At 40.3% G+C, this 18,206-nt stretch overlaps 1 protein-coding gene across 1 annotated transcript in view; it reads right to left on the bottom strand.

The window, feature by feature from the left end:
• Positions 1–18,206, bottom strand: part of PREX2 (phosphatidylinositol-3,4,5-trisphosphate dependent Rac exchange factor 2) — a 422,278-nt gene that overhangs the window by 110,692 nt on the left and 293,380 nt on the right. The window contains exons 31-34 of the mRNA XM_073631775.1: positions 13,356–13,397; positions 12,266–12,483; positions 6,122–6,224; positions 671–814 (exon numbers count right to left, since the gene is read on the bottom strand). Coding sequence (XP_073487876.1) covers positions 671–814; positions 6,122–6,224; positions 12,266–12,483; positions 13,356–13,397 — 507 coding nt within the window. The remainder of the gene's footprint in view (positions 1–670; positions 815–6,121; positions 6,225–12,265; positions 12,484–13,355; positions 13,398–18,206) is intronic.

Below are 18,206 nucleotides of genomic sequence, written 5' to 3'. Positions count from 1 at the left end.
GGTCGGAATTTCCAACAACAAGCTCCGATCGCACATTTTCCTTCGGAAAGTTCGATTGTGTGTACAGGGCATAAGACAAAGACATAAAGACAAAGACATAATGAGCATCGCATACTAGCTCATTATGAAATACTTACCTTAGAACAAAGGAGGGAGAAACACTGCAAAGGTATTTTCTGTCTGGTGCCCAGGGTTTAATGTATATGGTCTGACCAATATGTGCTAATAATTTAAAAACCTCATTATATTGTAGTTTGTTTTTGAATCTTCCTGGAATTCAGCATTTTACGTTTTCTACATTACCGAATAAAAAATATTTGTTGACATACGCATGCTGTAATTTGTAACAATGAACATGTTAAAAACAGTTAAATAAATACTGACACTCCCATATGAAGGTTACAAAATGACTTTAACATTGTAGCAGCACCCTCCAGATAATTGAAGGGACCATGTTTATTAGGTACCATAATAGATATAAATATAAAAATATGTCTGCACTAAAACGCTTTATCAAAAATAATGGGATTAAAACCTCAAATTTGAAAAATGTAATTTGTTAAATCATTGCTGCAAGGATACAGAAGGTCCTAAGAAAAGACGATCCAGTAGTCAGAGGAAAAGTACCCAATTTTTCTTTTCTTAATAAAATGTTTAAAAGAGTAATCACCTTGAGAAAAAAGGACAGGCTGAGTTTTGAATCCTCCTCCATTCTTCAGTCGTTGTGGTAAATGTTCAAAGTGATATTCATCTATGTAGAAAATAATTTTCAATGCCTGACGAGTTCCCTCTGCCTGATAGGTGATGGGTACATCTGAAGATGAAAAGTTGTTTTAGCCTTTCATTCTACTAATTGCCAGGATTGATGTTGCATATACTATATTGCATTATATATAGGGATGGGCGAACGGTTCGGCCCGAGCATAAGTTCGGGCCGAACTTTGGTTGTTCGGATGTTCTGCGAACACTGAACAATATGCGGTGTTCGGGGCAACTTCCAAAGCCGCCGGAACACCGTTAAAATCTATGGGACACTAACATGAAAAATCAAAAGTGCCATTTTTTTAAGGGTTATATGCAAGTTATTGTCAAAAAAAGTGTTTGGGGACCCGGGTCCTGCCCCAGGGGACATGTATCAATGCAAAAAAATTTTTTTAAAACGGATGTTTTTTTCAAGAGTGATTTTTTTAATGCTTAAAGTGACTCAATAAAAATTAAATATTCCTTTAAATATCGTGCCTGGGGGGGGTCTATAGTATGCCTGTAAATTGGCGCATTTTTCCCGTGTTTAGAACATTACCACAGCAAAATGCCATTTCTAAAGGAAAAATTGTCATTTAAAACTGATCGCAGCTGTAATGAATTATCGGGCCTCGGCAATATTGATAAAACTCATTGAAAAAAAGCGCATGGGATCCCCCCTCCAGTCCCTTTGGGTCTGGTATGAATATTAAGGGGAACCCCGAACCGAAATTTAAAAAAAAATTGCGTGGGGGTCCCCCTAATATCTATATCAGGCCCTTCGGGTCTGATATGGAAAGTAAGGGGAACCCTACCCCAATTTTTTTTTTAAAAAGCGTCGGGGTCCCCCCAAAATCCATACCAGACCCTTAAGGTCTGGTATGGATTTTAAGGGGAACCCTGTGCCAAAATTTGAAAAAAATGGCGTAGGGGTCCCCCCAAAATCCATACCAGGCCCTTATCCGAGCACGCAACCTGGCAGCGTGCAGGAAAAGGGGGGGACGAAAGAGCACCCCCCCTCCTGAACCATACCAGGCCACATGCCCTCAACATGGGGAGGGTGCTTTGGGGTAGCCCCCCAAAGCACCTTGTCCCCATGTTGATGGGGACAAGGGCCTCATCCCCACAACCCTTGCCAAGTGGTTGTGGGGGTCTGCGGGTGGGCCCGCCCGCCCCCTCTGACGCCACGGGGAATCCATGGGAAAGTCCCTGTGGCGTCAGAGGGGGCAGGGTCACCCGGGTATGTCACCGGGTGGCCCCACCCTCAGTTATATAAGAACTGTCAAAGGCGATGAAGCATCACACGGCGGGAGCCTCCCATGGAGGCGGATCGGTGGCGGATTTTTTTTCTTTTTCGGTCTGTCGGTGGAGCGATATAAGAAGATGAATGGACATCGTGGGACATTTTTATTTCTTAATAAAGGACTTGTCCCAAGCTGTGTCTTGTTTTTTTTTTAACGTTTTGACACTTTTTTTGTGAAATGGTAGGGGTACATTTGTACCCCGTTACCATTTCACACAGGGGGAGGATCTGGGGGTCACCTTATTAAAGGGGGCTTCCAGATTCTGATAAGCCCCCCGCTACCCCAAAGCACCCTCCCTATGTTCAGGGCATGCGGCCTGGTATGGTTCAGGAGGGGGGCACTCTCTCGTCCCCCCTCTTTTCCTGAAGCCTGCCAGGTTGCGTGCTTGGATAAGGGTCTGGTATGGATTTTGGGGGAGACCCCTACGCCATTTTCTTTTAAAATTTTGGCGCAAGGTTCCCCTTAAAATCTATACCAGACCTTAAGGGTCTGGTATGGATTTTGAGGGGGACCCCTACGCCATTTTTAGAATAAATGTGGTACAGGGTTCCCCTTAATTTCCATATCAGACCCGAAGGGCCTGGTATGGATTTAAGGGGGACCCCACGCAATTTTTTTTTTTTTTTTGGTTCGGGGTTCCCCTTTATATTCATACCAGACCCAAAGGGCCTGGTAATGGACTGGGTGGGATCCCATGCTCTTTTTTCAATGAGTTTTATCTATATTGCCGAGACCCGACAATTCATTACAGCCGCGATCAGTTTTGAATGACAATTTTTCCTTTAGAAATTACATTTTGCTGTGGTACTGTTCTAAACAAGGGGAAAATGTGGCACTTTTTTACAGGCATACTATAGACAACCCCCAGGCATGATATTTAAAGGAATATTTCATTTTTATTGTTTCACTTTAAGCATTAAAAAAATCACTGCTCCCGAAAAAATGGCAGTTTTTAAAAAACATTTTGCATTGATACATGTCCCCTGGGGCAGGACCCAGGTCCCCAAACATATTTTATGACAATAACTTGCATATAAGCCTTTAAAATGAGCACTTTTGCTTATTCATGTTCGTGTCCCATAGACTTTAACGGTGTTCGTGTGTTCTGCCGAATTTTTTGCCTGTTCGCATGTTTTGCTGCAAACTGAACAGCAGGGTGTTCGGCTCATCCCTAATGATATATTATGTTATAAATAAAATCAATGAATCACTAATGCTGTCTTGGTAACACTGCAACTGCAAGACTGCTAAAGCAGGCCACTTATTGTACCTCTGAGTTTTTTTTAAATATCCAGTGAAGCCAGGTTTGGGGAGCTTTTGGGGTGGAGCTGTCTGTCATATGGTTCTTGGTTTTGGAGCCTCCCTCTCCATCTCTAATGCCCTGTACACACGATCGGACATTGATCGGACATTCCGACAACAAAATCCATGCATTTTTTCCGACGGATGTTGGCTCAAACTTGTCTTGCATACACACGGTCACACAAAGTTGTCGGAAAATCCGACAAAAAATGGAAAGTGGCACTTAATCAAATCAATTTATATATGTAAAACAACTAAATATAAATGGAAATTCAGTGACGGAAAATCCAATGAATACTCATGTCTACATCAATAATCTTCCAATACATTGAGTAACTAAGATAAAAATAAATCAGAGTTACTTCAAAAAATGGGTCCTAAAAGGCTAACTCCCAAAAATGACTAATAATAGAGCCTTACAGACGGAGAATAAATGTATCCAGACGAGAATCTATCGATGAAATTACTATATATGTATCAAATAAAATTAGCCTAACATAATTAATGACAAATTAATGTGAATAAATAAATAAATAAATAAATAAATAAATAAATAAAAAGCCGATGAATACCACCTTACAATATTTAGATGTGTAAACCGTGATGCGCAATAATTGTGCAGATTGAGCAAGTGTAAAAAGTTAAATAAAACATAAAAGTAAATAAAACATACAATCCAATCTTGCAACACTTGTCAAATATAAAAAATAGAAAAATATAAACAAATAAAAAAATCCAATATTGCTTTCTCACTGACGTGACAGTCACGCAACGCGTCAGGGAAGAGAGGCGGGTCACATGGTATGTGTTAGCTTCCCGATCACGGCCGGATTTGGGAGGCAGCTGTATCACTAGCAGAAGATTGTCTATTTCTTTGTAAGTGGATATTTTAATAAAATGTATTTGATTTTAACTACTACACTATGGAGTGCGTCCTCCCCTTGTCTTTCATGATCCACATTATCTAATTGGGGCGTCCTGAGAGTGGAGGTCGTTATAGACAGGAGACCCCTAAGGAAATCACTGATTAGGAGAGCGCGGATCAGATGGGATTGTTATGATTTATCTTTAAGTCTGTTATCACTCAGCCCTGAGGTGAGAGGCTGGGGGAACCACTCCTTATCTACATCTCTTGCTTTCTGGCACTGGGAACCTTTTGATGAACTATTTCCTCATTTGTTTTTATATTTTAAATTAATATAATCACTCAGCCTTGAGGTGAGAGGCTGGGGGAATACACTTTCATCTACACCCTGAATTAATTGATGGCACTGGGAATTCTTTGATGAACTATTTCCTTCACGTTTTATATTGAGATCGTCACAATCTGGATTGTATTGTATATGGGACTTTTACCATTATGGCACTTTAGTTTCACTAATTGAAATATGTAATACTGGATTTTTATCACTTATTTGTTTATATTTCCTTCACGTTTTTTATTGAGATTGTCACAATCTGGATTGTATTGTATATGGGACTTTACCATTATGGCACTTTAGTTTCACTATTTGAAATACGCAATACTGGATTTTTTTATTTGTTTATATTTTTCTATTTTTTATATTTGACAAGTGTTGCAAGATTGGATTGTATGTTTTATTTACTTTTATGTTTTATTTAACTTTTTACACTTGCTCAATCTGCACAATTATTGCGCATCACGGTTTACACATCTAAATATTGTAAGGTGGTATTCATCGTTTTTTTATTTATTTATTTATTTATTCACATTAATTTGTCATTAATTATGTTAGGCTAATTTTATTTGATACATATATAGTAATTTCATCGATAGATTCTCGTCCGGATACATTTATTCTCCATCTGTAAGGCTCTATTATTAGTCATTTTTGGGAGTTAGCCTTTTAGGACCCATTTTTTGAAGTAACTCTGATTTATTTTTCTCTTAGTTACTCAACGTAATGGAAGATTATTGATGTAGACATGAGTATTCATTGGATTTTCCGTCACTGAATTTTCATTTATATTTAGTTGTTTTACATATATAAATTGATTTCATTAAGCGCCACTTTCCATTTTTTGAGTTCCTTTATTGGTGTGAGAACACCTTTATGGTGGCAGCTGTATCAGTTATTTCTCTTATTTACTTATATTATTGGTCTGAGGTTTATGGTTTGCGCAGTAGTACTTGACACCATCTGTCGGAAAATCCGATCGTTCTAAACGCAGTAACGCAAAACACGTATGTCAGGACTATAAACGGGGCAGTAGCCAATAGCTTTCATCTTTTAATTTATTCTGAGCATGCGTGGCATGCATGGCACTTTGTGCGTCGGATTTGAGTACACACGATCGGAATTTCCGACAACGGATTTTGTTGTCGGAAAATTTTATAGCCTGCTCTCAAACTTTGTGTGTCGGAAATTCCTATGGAAAATGTGTGATGGAGCCCACACACGGTCGGAATTTCCAACAACAAGGTCCTATCACACATTTTCCGTCGGAAAATCCGACCGTGTGTATGGGGCATTAAGCTTCTAAACAAGACTGCAACAGGCTCAGAGAAAAAGTCCATGCTTAAATTAGTAAACATGCTAGTCTGAATTTTTGATATGCTCAGATTCATTCAAAACACCCATTCAAAGGATGAGGATAATGGCACTTATAGGAATTTAGCTAGAAAGGCAAACAGGTGCAGCAATAGATTGCTGGAATTAAAAAAAAGTCATTCAGTAGGTGGGCTAACAAATGTCGATATATTTTTCACCAAGAATTTCTGATCTTTTTCCTGAAGGGGTGTAAATACTTACTTGCCATTTGTGGTCCTTGTTCAGCTTGTCTGAAGTGAAACATGACCTTTTCTAAATCTAACAAAGCGACAAGCGAGTCCTCCAGCATAGCTTGTTCATCTGTCTGTAGGAAATATCACGCTGGCAAATCAGGATTAAACAAGAATACACAATGCATTCATATCACAGCAATGTACCTGCTTATAAAGAATTAATATCATTTCAAGCAGGACTTCAATAGGTATAATGAAAGGTAGTGTCTGTAGTGAAGATTAGAAGAATTATTTCACATTATTATGGCTCTTTTCACTGGCAGTACAAAGCATTGCAGAAGAATAATGAATTGCATGACAAATGCTCCCATTAGGTTACAATTGGCGCATGTGCTTATCAAGTGCAGTTGTGATTCACACCACCATCAATCCCTTTCTATGTCACACCATGATGGTAAAACAAGTGGATTACACAAGTCCGTAGCATTTATCCTATATCACTTTACACTGAACACTGAAAATGCAAGTGGAATGTATGTGGATGCGTATCGTGATAAACAGATGTGGGTTGAGGAATAAGGCCATTTAATTCATATTACATATCTATATAACATTGTAAAGAAGGGTGGAGAGCCCAACATTCCTATACTGGACTTCAACTAGAAAAACGAACTAAAAGCTGAACTACAAAAACTATGCAAATACATATTATAGTGCATACAACAGCACTATGACTTTCAGATCATACTGTTTAACTATGTTAAATCAGCCACATCTCTTAACCAAAATGAAGGTCTACATATTTCACAGAACGAGTCTGCTCCTTCAAAACCCCAGGGTATGCTGGTAATAAGTTAAGCCTTTTTAGAAAAAACCCCACATCATGCTGATCCCAGTTCTTGTTCTATATCTACAATAAATAACATTCATAAATGCGCAAACCTATAATACCAGGCATAATTATACCAATATAATGTATCTTTCTGCAAGTGAAAGTAGTCCACATGCAAGGTATTATGAACTTACACCATAGATCATATAGTAAGACAAATCCAGACTGTCCCCTGATAGTTGCATATGAATGGCAGTTTTTTGCAGTTGAAAGTAATATCTGCTACTGCAACCCTATGGGGATATTCACCCTTCATCTCTGAGAACAGAGTTGGGTTCTAACATATGGGTTCCTTTGCTTTTGAACCTTTCAAAAACCGATTTAGCACAGTTTAGATGTGTATGGTACCCGGGACATACATTATATTGATAAATTCCAGATGTTATATGTTTACAAACCAAGGCCTGGGGACATCATAAATTGGAGTTTTCCAGAATAAGGCTTAAGATATTGCCAGCATATCACGGGGTCCTGAAGAAACAGACCTGGTTTTCAAAACGTATAGATCAGGGGTCCTCAAGTTGTTCAGGAACTACAATTCCCATCATGCCTAGTCATGTCTGTGAATGTCAGAGTTTTACAATGCCTCATGGGATGTGTAGTTCTGCAACAGCTGGAGAGCGGTAGTTTGAAGATTCCTGGTATAGATCTTCACTTTGGTTAAGAAATGTGGCTGGGCATTCCTTGCTTAAATTGCTAAAATAGTTTTTGAACATTTCGGGCCTTTTCTTAAACAAAAACAAAATCAGTGGCTATGAATATTACTTTGCCCCCATCTATGCTTTCATCACTCCGCTCTAACTTTGAATTTCAATGGCCTAAATCAGTCAGTGAGGAATTCGCCTGACTTGATCATTAGACACACTGGGGCTGATTTATTAAAACTGGAGAGTGCAAAATCTGGTACAGCTGTGCATGGTAGCCAATTGGCTTCTAACTTCAGCTTGTTCAATTAAGTTTTGACAAAAGAACTTATAATCTACCGTATATACTCGAGTATAAGCCGAATTTTTCAGCACATTTTTTTGTGCTGAAAGTGCCCCCCTCGGCTTATACTTGAGTCAAGCACTTTTCTGCAGCAGAAAATGACATTTTCCAAACCGACTTTGAGGTCCCCTCTCTAGTCCTACCACTAAATTTCTTTACTGTAATGAGTGGTGCTCTCTCCCCTGGTATTTTGCTGCTGCTGGCACTAAATACTCTGCTGTTTCTACATGTCTCATGCAACAGGTAATACACTTTCAGGCTTGATATCATTGTTATAGCTTTGGAGACAACTATTCTTCAGCTTCTATTGAAATAAATTCTTCCATTGTAATTGTAATAAAGACATGCACACTGCCTCTTATGCCCCATACACACGATCGGTCATTGATCGGACTTTCCGACATCAAAATCCATGGATTTTTCCCGACAGATGTTAGCTCAAACTTGTCTTGCATACACACGGTCACACAAATCTTGTCAGAAATTCCGAACGTCAAGGACGCGGTGACGTACAACACTTACGACGAGCCGAGAAAAATGAAGTTCAATAGCCAGTGCGGCACTTTTGCATGATTCTAAGCATGCGTGGCACTTTGTGCGTCGGAATTGTGTACACAGGATCGGAATTTACGCGAACAGATTTTGTTGTTGGAAAATTTGAGAACCAGATTTCAAATTTTGTGTGACGGAAATTCCGATGGAAACTGTTCGATGGAGCCTACACACGGTCAGAATTTCCGACAACAAGCTCCGATCGCACATTTTACATCAGAAAGTGTACGCGGCATTAGTCTAGGTTTACACTGTAGCAGATCCGTGTGGGCATGTTTGCATACTGTAGGCACAGCAGCCTATTCATTTGAATGGGCTGCTGTATCTAAGGAAATGTGGAGAAATGGTCCCCAACCCTATTCCAAAAACGCAACCGCACAGCGCCATGTGGTTTCAAACACACTGCGTTTTCTGATGCATTGGATTAACAGCACCTGCACGCTTCTGCTAAAGAGCAGCACGTTTTGACTGTGGGTTGGGGAAAGCATGCAATTTATATGCGTCCCTGGACCCACCACAGTGTGAACTTATCCTTAGTGGGTTCCCAGGCTCCCCAGGGATCAGGAAGCAACAGAGAATTTACACCTTAGCACACAGGAGCTGCTAAAGCTGGCCATAGATGGATCAAATTGTGTCCTGTTTAGCAGGGACCAGCCAAATTTCAATCCCTCTATGGCTGTTCCCGTTCCAATCTAAAGTTCGACTTCTCTTGAACCAATTTGCCTCTAATCTGCAGAGCTGATCAGTGTACTCCAACAGTGGAGGAGCCGGAATACAATAGCACAGTGGGAGGCTTCCTCCATCCACCTCACTTGTGTAGATGGGGAAATCCATTCAGTTTTTTTTTTTTTTTTTGATCAGCCTCTGGCTGATCAAAAAATATTAAGAAAATCAATCCATGTATTACCAGCCTCAGTGTTAATGTGCCAAATGTGTGTCAAATGTTTTCCCTGACAAATCTGCATCTTTATTCTTATTAAATTGTATTTTTTTTTTTTTTCAGGAGCTTTGTTTTTGAGTTTGTTAAACATCCTGACACATTGTCTAAAGCTGGGTATACATACTATTAGTTTTCTTTTATTCAATCTGCAACATGGATTGAAATATGGCTGGTTCAGTCCATGTATGGACAAGTTGGTTCTACAGAAGCCGGTCTACCAATCAACTTCTGTAGAATCAGCCTGTCCGGATCAGTGCCCCGTCAGAATACAATAGCACAGTGGGAGTGAAATGTTTGGATGGGGGAATCATGGCATTTTTTTTTTCATTCAACCTGCTGGTTTAAGAAAAAAAAATACTGTATGGCCAGCTTAACAGATTCCTGGATCCACACACTGTCAGCATACACTGGTCAGTGCTGCAGCCATTGGCTGCAGACCACTGATCAAAGGACCATTCAACAGAAGCCAGTCTGACAATTGGCTCCTGTTGAACAGGGAGGACCACACATAGATCGAAGATCAAAGTTCAGCCAGATCAGCATTAGTTCTGAGCCATCAGTTCCCCTCGAGCTTTCTTGGCATTACCAATAATTTTCTTATAGTGCAACATTATTGCTGAGTTAAAAAAAATCCTTCTCACAGGAAGTCACCGGATGATACAACATTTGCTATTTTTTTGTCTCAGAAGTGGTACTCAGAAGTCTGCTAGCCTGAAGTTTTCCTCAGAATGAAGAGAGGTCACCCCTGGTTGCCATATACCATGCCTTTCCTCCACCACAACAACAGGTCAACTTAAAGAGGGAGTTGGACAAAATGACTGAGAAGGACTTTGTGTTATCCTTTAACTAGTGGATTAAGCAACTGAAAAAAACTGCATTGATTTTTTTGGTGACTACGTTGAAAAGTCACAAATAAGTTTGCTTTTTGGTTGAAAAACAGATGATTATTTTTTTCCTTTAAAGCCTTAGGACTTTCTAAATATCTATAGTACAAGTGTGCATGTACAACTGAGTATCAGATTAGTAAATGAGACAACAGAACCTATAAATAGCAGGGAGCAGTGAAACACAGTGGTTACTAAAGGGAGGTGAAAACATCACTGAATAATGTATGTCTTTCTAGAAAAGAATAGCATTACATGCAAGCAGCAGGAAACATTAGTACTGTCGAATAACAAGAAGTAACAACAGAGTGTCTTGACACTTGAGGATATTGTGTTAGGTAAACTCTGGCAAGAATGCAGGTACGTCAAAACAAATCCACAGTAACTGTTTACAAAGGATGCTTCTGGCTGACCAAACACGCAACACAGCTTTCCCATGCAAACTTAAGGGTGTAGATTTACAAAAATGAAGCAGTATCCTATACTGATCAGTTCTATCACCTGCTACATTTCTAAACATAAGCCCTGAATATGGAAAACTATTCCACTTTTGATACATTTCGATTTACTGCACTTTTTGTAAATCATCCCTTCTACGTTTGCAAATTCACAATGTACATAACATAGCACACTCTGCCTGCTTTCCTGTCTCTGATTGCTTGACTGAAACTTCAGATTCAGCTCTCTGATAAGGATGATTCACTAGGATGATTGCTTCAATTTTGTGTGTGAATTTAAGCTTGAGCTACAGAGTCTGTAAACAAGAGCTTTATTTTCAAATGGATGTATAGTGATTGGGATTAGCCTTAAACTTCACCTGTTGGCTGTATAATAAATTATTATATAATTATAATAATATTTATAAACATTTTTCTTTTTGCTAACTACAAAAAATAAAACTATTTTAATTTATTGTTGTAGTGTTGTCCACAGTACATCAAAAAACAAACAACACCCTTCAAAAAGCCCTGAAAGCTAAAACAGTAAAGAAGAATTAACCCTTTTTTACATCATTCAGCTACTTTGTCCCATCTTCCTAGGTGCCCTGTAGCACTAGCTGCAATGTAGGACAGGGCATCCCCACTTGGCCCGACACCTGTCTCCGGTTCTCAGCACTTGCCCAAGGCAAGCACCAGCAAGAGGAATGCAGAGGGATGGGAGGCTGACAAGCATTGTCATCTTAGCTAGCTTTAGAGGGCACCTAGGAAGATTGGACAAAGTACTTACATGTACTTTCAGGAATGGGAATAAACGTGAGTTCAGAATGAACTTAGACTATTTAAGCTTTTGTCTGAATGCCAGAATTTTTGCTTGTTTGGTGGGAGCCGAACATCATTTATAGTAGCAGTGTTTCTACCACCACTATATAAGACAGTTTACTGCCCATCAATGGTTGTTAAGGAAGCAACCAGTGATGTCACCCAGCCCTAGTCATTGGGTGCTTGCATAAATTACCAAATATAGTTTTTAGTACTAAGCAAAAATAGCTTTTATTTAGATTCAAAAGCATCCCTGGTATAAACAACTATCTCACTTTTTTGGACCTTTTGTACGGAATGTCCCTGAGCTGTAGGCAATGTGAATGAACTAAGAGTGCGCTGATCAGCATGCTCATATTTTACTGATACTACAAGTCTGTCTGCCGCAGTGGTGGACAGGACTTATAGTTTAGTCATGCACAGATTCCTGCAAAGCCTGGTACAGCTGTGCTGTTTTCAAAATGTGATGCCACTCTTGCGACAGGAGGCGGCTACATAAGAACTTGTTGCTTGCCACAACCTAATTATGGCTTTAACAAGTAACATGCTCCTAAAGATGAATTATCCTTTAAGACATACAGTATGTTCTGAGTATAAGCTTTAAGAGGGAAAAATTATATCTACACAAGAGCTGCGTCCTGAATAAGTCTGTCCTTACCAGGTTTGGAGAAAGAAGGGACTGGAAGTGAAAGAGGACTCCAGCATTGGCAATCTGCTCCAACCATCTTCTGCTGGCCTCTTGTGTTTCTACTTCATACTCTCTGTTGCTATCATACATGTGATTTAATGCAACCAGTAGCTGCTCAGAGAAGGCACAAACAGCAGCTACCAAGCTCTGGCAGAAGACCATATCTCTCCTAAGTTGAATTTCGCTATCTGTAGAAACAAATACGGATATAATAAGTCATAATTCCCTAAGTGATACTAAACAATGTCCTTTTTTCCAAAAATAATCCATACACATCCACTACTTAATGGCCCTGTAATCTATTTCTCATCATATTGTTTCTTACTATGTTTTTCTGCCTCCCTGTAATGTGCCTTGTGAGCTCCCAAACTTTCCTCCTCACTTCTGATTGTTTGAATCAAGCAGTGCATGTTAGTTGCGGTTATTTGCACTGCATTATGTACAGTACAAATCCCATAGAGTCCAACTTGGGAGAGAGCAAGAGAGGGTGGTTATGTTCTTAAATACAATGGGACCATGGAGAATAAACATAACCACCTTCTAACAAAAAGAAAGGTCACAGCAGCAAAAAAAAAGTTATTTTGAGGTTTGGAGGAACTGTTTGCATGCACTCCTTGCGCCTGAATAATTTTACTTTTTTAATATCAAAAGTCAGCAGCTACAGTATGTGTAGCCACTGACTTTTAATTTTCGGAGAGGGGGCAGAACACCGATTTAACTTTGTGTTGTCATGTCTAAATGAATTTGCCTGCATCAATCAAGTCTTGTCCTCCTCTGCTTCTCATAATGGTATATACTGTAAGTGCTGAATGTGCTTCTGCATATGTGAACACCAAACAATCATACTTCCACAGATCTGCTATAAAACCTCATGTAATATGGCTGTTTATTACAAAACATTTTTGCGATAACTATATTATTCGGGGGGAAAAAGTACCCCACTGCCTCTCAGTGCATTAGTTCCATAAAGCAAAAAAAAAAAAATGAAATCAAATTAAAAAATGTATACATTACACTGCAACAATGAAAACAATGAAAACAATGAAAACAATACTGTTACCTGTATATTCAAGTAAAGCCAAAAGTATCCGAGTTTCAACCTCTAAAAAAGGAAATTAAAACGTCTATTGTTATAATGACAAACCTGATAACAATAACATTAAAAGTAAACTACTTGCTTTAGATATATATATATATATATATATATAAATAAATCACAATATATAAATATATATATACATATATTTTTGGGTAATATCAGTTTAAACATGATGTAATACGGAATAGAATTAAAATCATCAAGGGGAATGGTTATAGAATTGGGCAGTGCATATGTAAACTTACACCTCTATACACAATCTTGTACATAAGAGATATTGTTATATATGTACATAAATATAAAGTACATGCACATATATAAGTATAAGTACATACATTAGAAATCCATATATAAATATATTTACATGGAAAAATTAATTAATATAAAAGCTAATGTTAACGTATAAATTATGGTTACTAGAAAGGAAGAGAAAATGGGTTCGGGGGGGGGGGGGGAGGGTAAGGGAGAAGGAAAGGGGAGGGTAGGAATAGGTAAGGATGGAGAAGAGCAAGCATACTCATGGGTACCCGCCACCCCCATAATAGTACATATATAGATATAAAAAATGTATATAAAAAAATGCATATAAAAAATATATAATATATAAAATATATATAAAAGCACAGGGGATCGATGTATGTAATCAGAGAATGGTAGCTATTTCTATGCATTCGTTGATACCTCCTGGTGAGAGGGCATCAAGGCTATAGAAATAGCTACCATTCTCTGATTACATACATCGATCCCCTGTGCTTTTATATACAGTATCTCACTATACTTTTTATATAAATGTAGTGCTGGTAGATTTGCGATCTACCATATGTTGACAAAGAAGTTTGTCTGGGGCCTACCACAGCAGCCGAGGAATGGTCCTGAGCTGTCTATCCAGAAGGGAAGAAGCTGGACAACCGAGGAGATCCCAGGGGAGGACCCATCATGGAAGGATCACGCAGCGTGCTGGTCTGGAGAGGGGCCTGGTGACTCGGTTGGAGGACGTATCCTAAAAGTAACTATACAGCATAGTATTGCCGGGTTGGCTTAAAGGTTCAAGCACTGTGACTGACGTTCATTGCAGAAAACCAATACGTCCTGTGGCAGAGGATTGTACAGGTTTATCCCAAATAAGTCTGTGGCAGAGACTTTTGTTCGTGCTATGTACTGGCTGCTAGGCAAGTGAGAGAGGCCTATCCAGGCGAGCAAAAGAGTGTGTCCCACGAGGGGAGCGCATTCTATTATAATATCCAAATTCTACCAGGACATTTGTCAAGAATCTTACAAGAAAATATTTGAGTTTCTTCTGCGGTTTCCCTTCTGGCTCTTTCCTGCTACTTCCTTAGTAAATCATTTAATAAAGCATTGAAAATGTATTCAAGTGTTGGTGCGTGTAACGTCCAGAGGTAAACTCAACGGAACCCTAGACCCGGTGCCGGTAAAACAGAGGGAAGGAGAGTGAAGGTATCAAGCCCCCTTAAACCAGCAGCTCCATCGAGAGTTAGTGCTACATGTGGGCGCGTCGTCCGGGATTTGTTGACCGTCAAGTCTCGCAACCCAGAGAAGCGTTTTACCGGGAGTTTACGGAGAGAGCTGGACTTTGAAAAAAAATTCTTCAGGAACAGAAAAGATTAAACTGCAGGACTTTATTTCTGAATGCGTAGACGGCGGGTGCCAGCGAAGGCCCGGGAGCTACGTGAAAAGTGGGAGGAGCCTACCCTACTTGTTACCGCGTGGGACGCGTGTATGTGTTTGGCGCCAGAGGAGAAGAAAGGCCTCATGATCGTGCTGAGAAGATCAGAGTGTGGCGATGCAGCCAATCATGGGACCGAGAATGTTCCCTACAAGATACTGGAGTTCGTTTGAAGCCGCAGGGGAGGTTTGCCCTGTATACCTCAGGAGATATTGAGGGACTGGGTATGATCTGCCATCGATGTGAAGGATTGGCCGTACATCTCCATCCGTTTGGCCGATGTCCGCAATGTGGAGAGTACTTGTTTGTGGTGGAACAACCTACCACATCGCCCCGTGCTTATCGGATAGATTGGGCAACAGGTATCGCGACAGTAGAAGCTGCTACTGCTACGGAGAGAGAACGACAGGCCACCACTTTGCCTGTTGTTGCTGATAATGTTCCGGAAAGAGACACTGCTGCTGTCGTCTCGTCAGGGGACATTACTTTGATTTCTGCGTCCACTACACCTACTCCTGTTGTACCTCCTCAAAGGAAGGTGGGATATGTGAAGGCTTCCCGCGGCCGTGGTCGAGACCTAACTCAGAGGTTACCTGAACCGGAGCTACCAGAGTCCACGTCAGGAACGGGTAAGCCACTGATGGGGAATGTATCTGGGACTGTGAGTAAATATCTACCAGCAGAAGAGTTGGGAGACTCAGAATTAGAATCCATGTCGGATCTTTACGGGGGTGATGACCTATTTGAGACTATGTCACAAGAGCTGTTATGGTCACAAGGTGAAGATGTTGCCTCTGCTATGACTTTCCCTGAATGGACAGCCCTGAGTTCTGGGAAGACGTCACCCTGTGTGGTGCCACACAGTACTGTTACCGGGACTTTGCCAAAAGTTGCTAGTTCACTACAGACACCGGCTGGGTCTATGGTGAGCAAATCATTGGATTCCTGTGTACTGCCTGGCATGGGGAGAGACAGATCTTTGCCCAAACTTGCAGAGGATGTTAAACAAGCGTGTAGCTGCCGAGTATGGTTTGGAGTTCCCCATGTGCCCCAGGATATAATGCAGGTGATTGAAACTAATCGGGAACTTTGGTACAGTGAATCTGTTTGGGACTATTTGTCTGTGCCTAAGCCTTTCCGAAAGACTGGATGTTCTGTTAAGATGGATGAATGTTTTAGTGGATGTTTCATGCACTGGAACTTCGGTCGGCACATCTATGCTGACAAAGTGGTTATCTGCAGGCCCGGAAAAGATGATGTTGTCTACTTCATTACCACCGTGGATAAAACGTGAAAACCACTGACATTGCCAGATCCCCGGTTTTATTGGTAATTCTGGACAAAAGAACTTTGCAAGTAGTTAGCTAGTTAGTGTCAGTATAAAGAAATCTGCGTGGTCAAGATTTACATATTATGCTCAGTGTTTTAAATCCAAGGACTTCTTTTTGCTAGCCGGATTTATTTTTTTCTTTATTTGAAGAGATCATAGTACAGGGATGGACTCCTTAAGTTTATTCCGATATGGCTAAAAGGAAGAGAGGCTCATTTTCTCTAAAAATGAGGCTTTGCTCCTAATATTGTACAGTATATATATGTGTGTGTGTGTTTAATAAGTTTTCCTTTTCAGGAATTATTGGATCTCCTATCAAGCTAGGAGGCTTTTCAGCTAGATAGATAAGATAGATAGATAAGATAGATAGATAGATAGATAGATAGATAGATAGATAGATAGATAGATAGATAGATAGATAGATAGATAGATAGATAAGGTTGTGTACAATCATAGGATGGTTTTGTTTGCAGATATGAACATAATGTTTTGTAGATGTAAGTCTTATAATATCTTTCCACTGTCTTTTCCTCTCTCTTTGTCTATCCAAGTTATAAGAAACTCAAATACTTACTCCCAGGCTTGGGAGTTACTGTTACTGTTTTTGGACAGACGTTGGGGACAACGTCTACTGTAGTGGGGGGAGTATGTAGCACTGGTAGATTTGCGATCTACCATATGTTAGGTAAATTTAGTAACTTGTTCATTAAATAGGTTAGGTTTGCCTCTGTTTCAGCTTGGCTGACGTTGTGTGTGTTTCCATACTGACCGGTGGGTGTCGCTGTTATCACTGGTCAGTGTTGGAAAGGCAACGTGTTGAAGCGTATGGATGCTCTTCTGTCCCGGAGACAACTTGGTGGAGGTGGTCCTCCGAGTTGCATTCTGGGCGAGGGTATTTATGGGACAGACGCCATATTGTGGGGTTCTTTTTACAGCCACCTGCTGTCCCTCCTGGCCGTTAGGTATGCGTTAGAGAGCAATCTCGTGGTCCTCCATTCCGGAGGCCCGCGTCGCTGCGGCGCAGGAGAGGACCCAGAAGTTTGTCTGGGGCCTACCACAGCAGCCAAGGAATGGTCCTGAGCTGTCTATCCAGAAGGGAAGAAGCTGGACAACCGAGGAGATCCCAGGGGAGGACCCGTCATGGAAGGATCACGCAGCGTGCTGGTCTGGAGAGGGGCCTGGTGACTCGGTTGGAGGACGTATCCTAAAAGTAACTATACAGCATAGTGTTGCCGGGTTGGCTTAAAGGTTCAAGCACTGTGACTGACGTTAATTGCAGAAAATCAATACATCCTGTGGCAGAGGATCGTACAGGTTTATCCCAAATAAATCTGTGGCAGAGACTTTTGTTCGTGCTACATACTGGCTGCTAGGCAAGTGAGAGAGGCCTATCCAGGTGAGCAAAGAGTGTGTCCCACGAGGGGAGCGCATTCTATTGTAATATCTAAATTCTACCAGGACATTTGTCAAGAATATTACAAGAAGATATTTGAGTTTCTTCTGCAGTCTCCCTTCTGCCTCTTTCCTGCTACTTCCTTAGTAAATCGTTTAATAAAGCATTGAAAACGTATTCAAGTGTTGGTGCGTGTATCGTCCAGAGGTAAACTCAATGGAACCCTAGACCCGGTGCCGGTAAAACAGAGGGAAGGAGAGTAAAGGGAACAAGCCCGCTTAAACCAGCAGCTCCATCGAGAGTTAGTGCTACATAAATATAGATATATATACACATTTATGCACATCTTATACTAAATGCGTTTTTATCGCTATATAAAAACTTTTATAAGATTTTAACTTGAAT

This window comes from Aquarana catesbeiana, linkage group LG05, assembly GCF_042186555.1.
Source record: "Aquarana catesbeiana isolate 2022-GZ linkage group LG05, ASM4218655v1, whole genome shotgun sequence".
NCBI classification, from domain to species: domain Eukaryota; kingdom Metazoa; phylum Chordata; class Amphibia; order Anura; family Ranidae; genus Aquarana; species Aquarana catesbeiana.
This window is presented reverse-complemented; position numbering and strand designations above follow the sequence as displayed.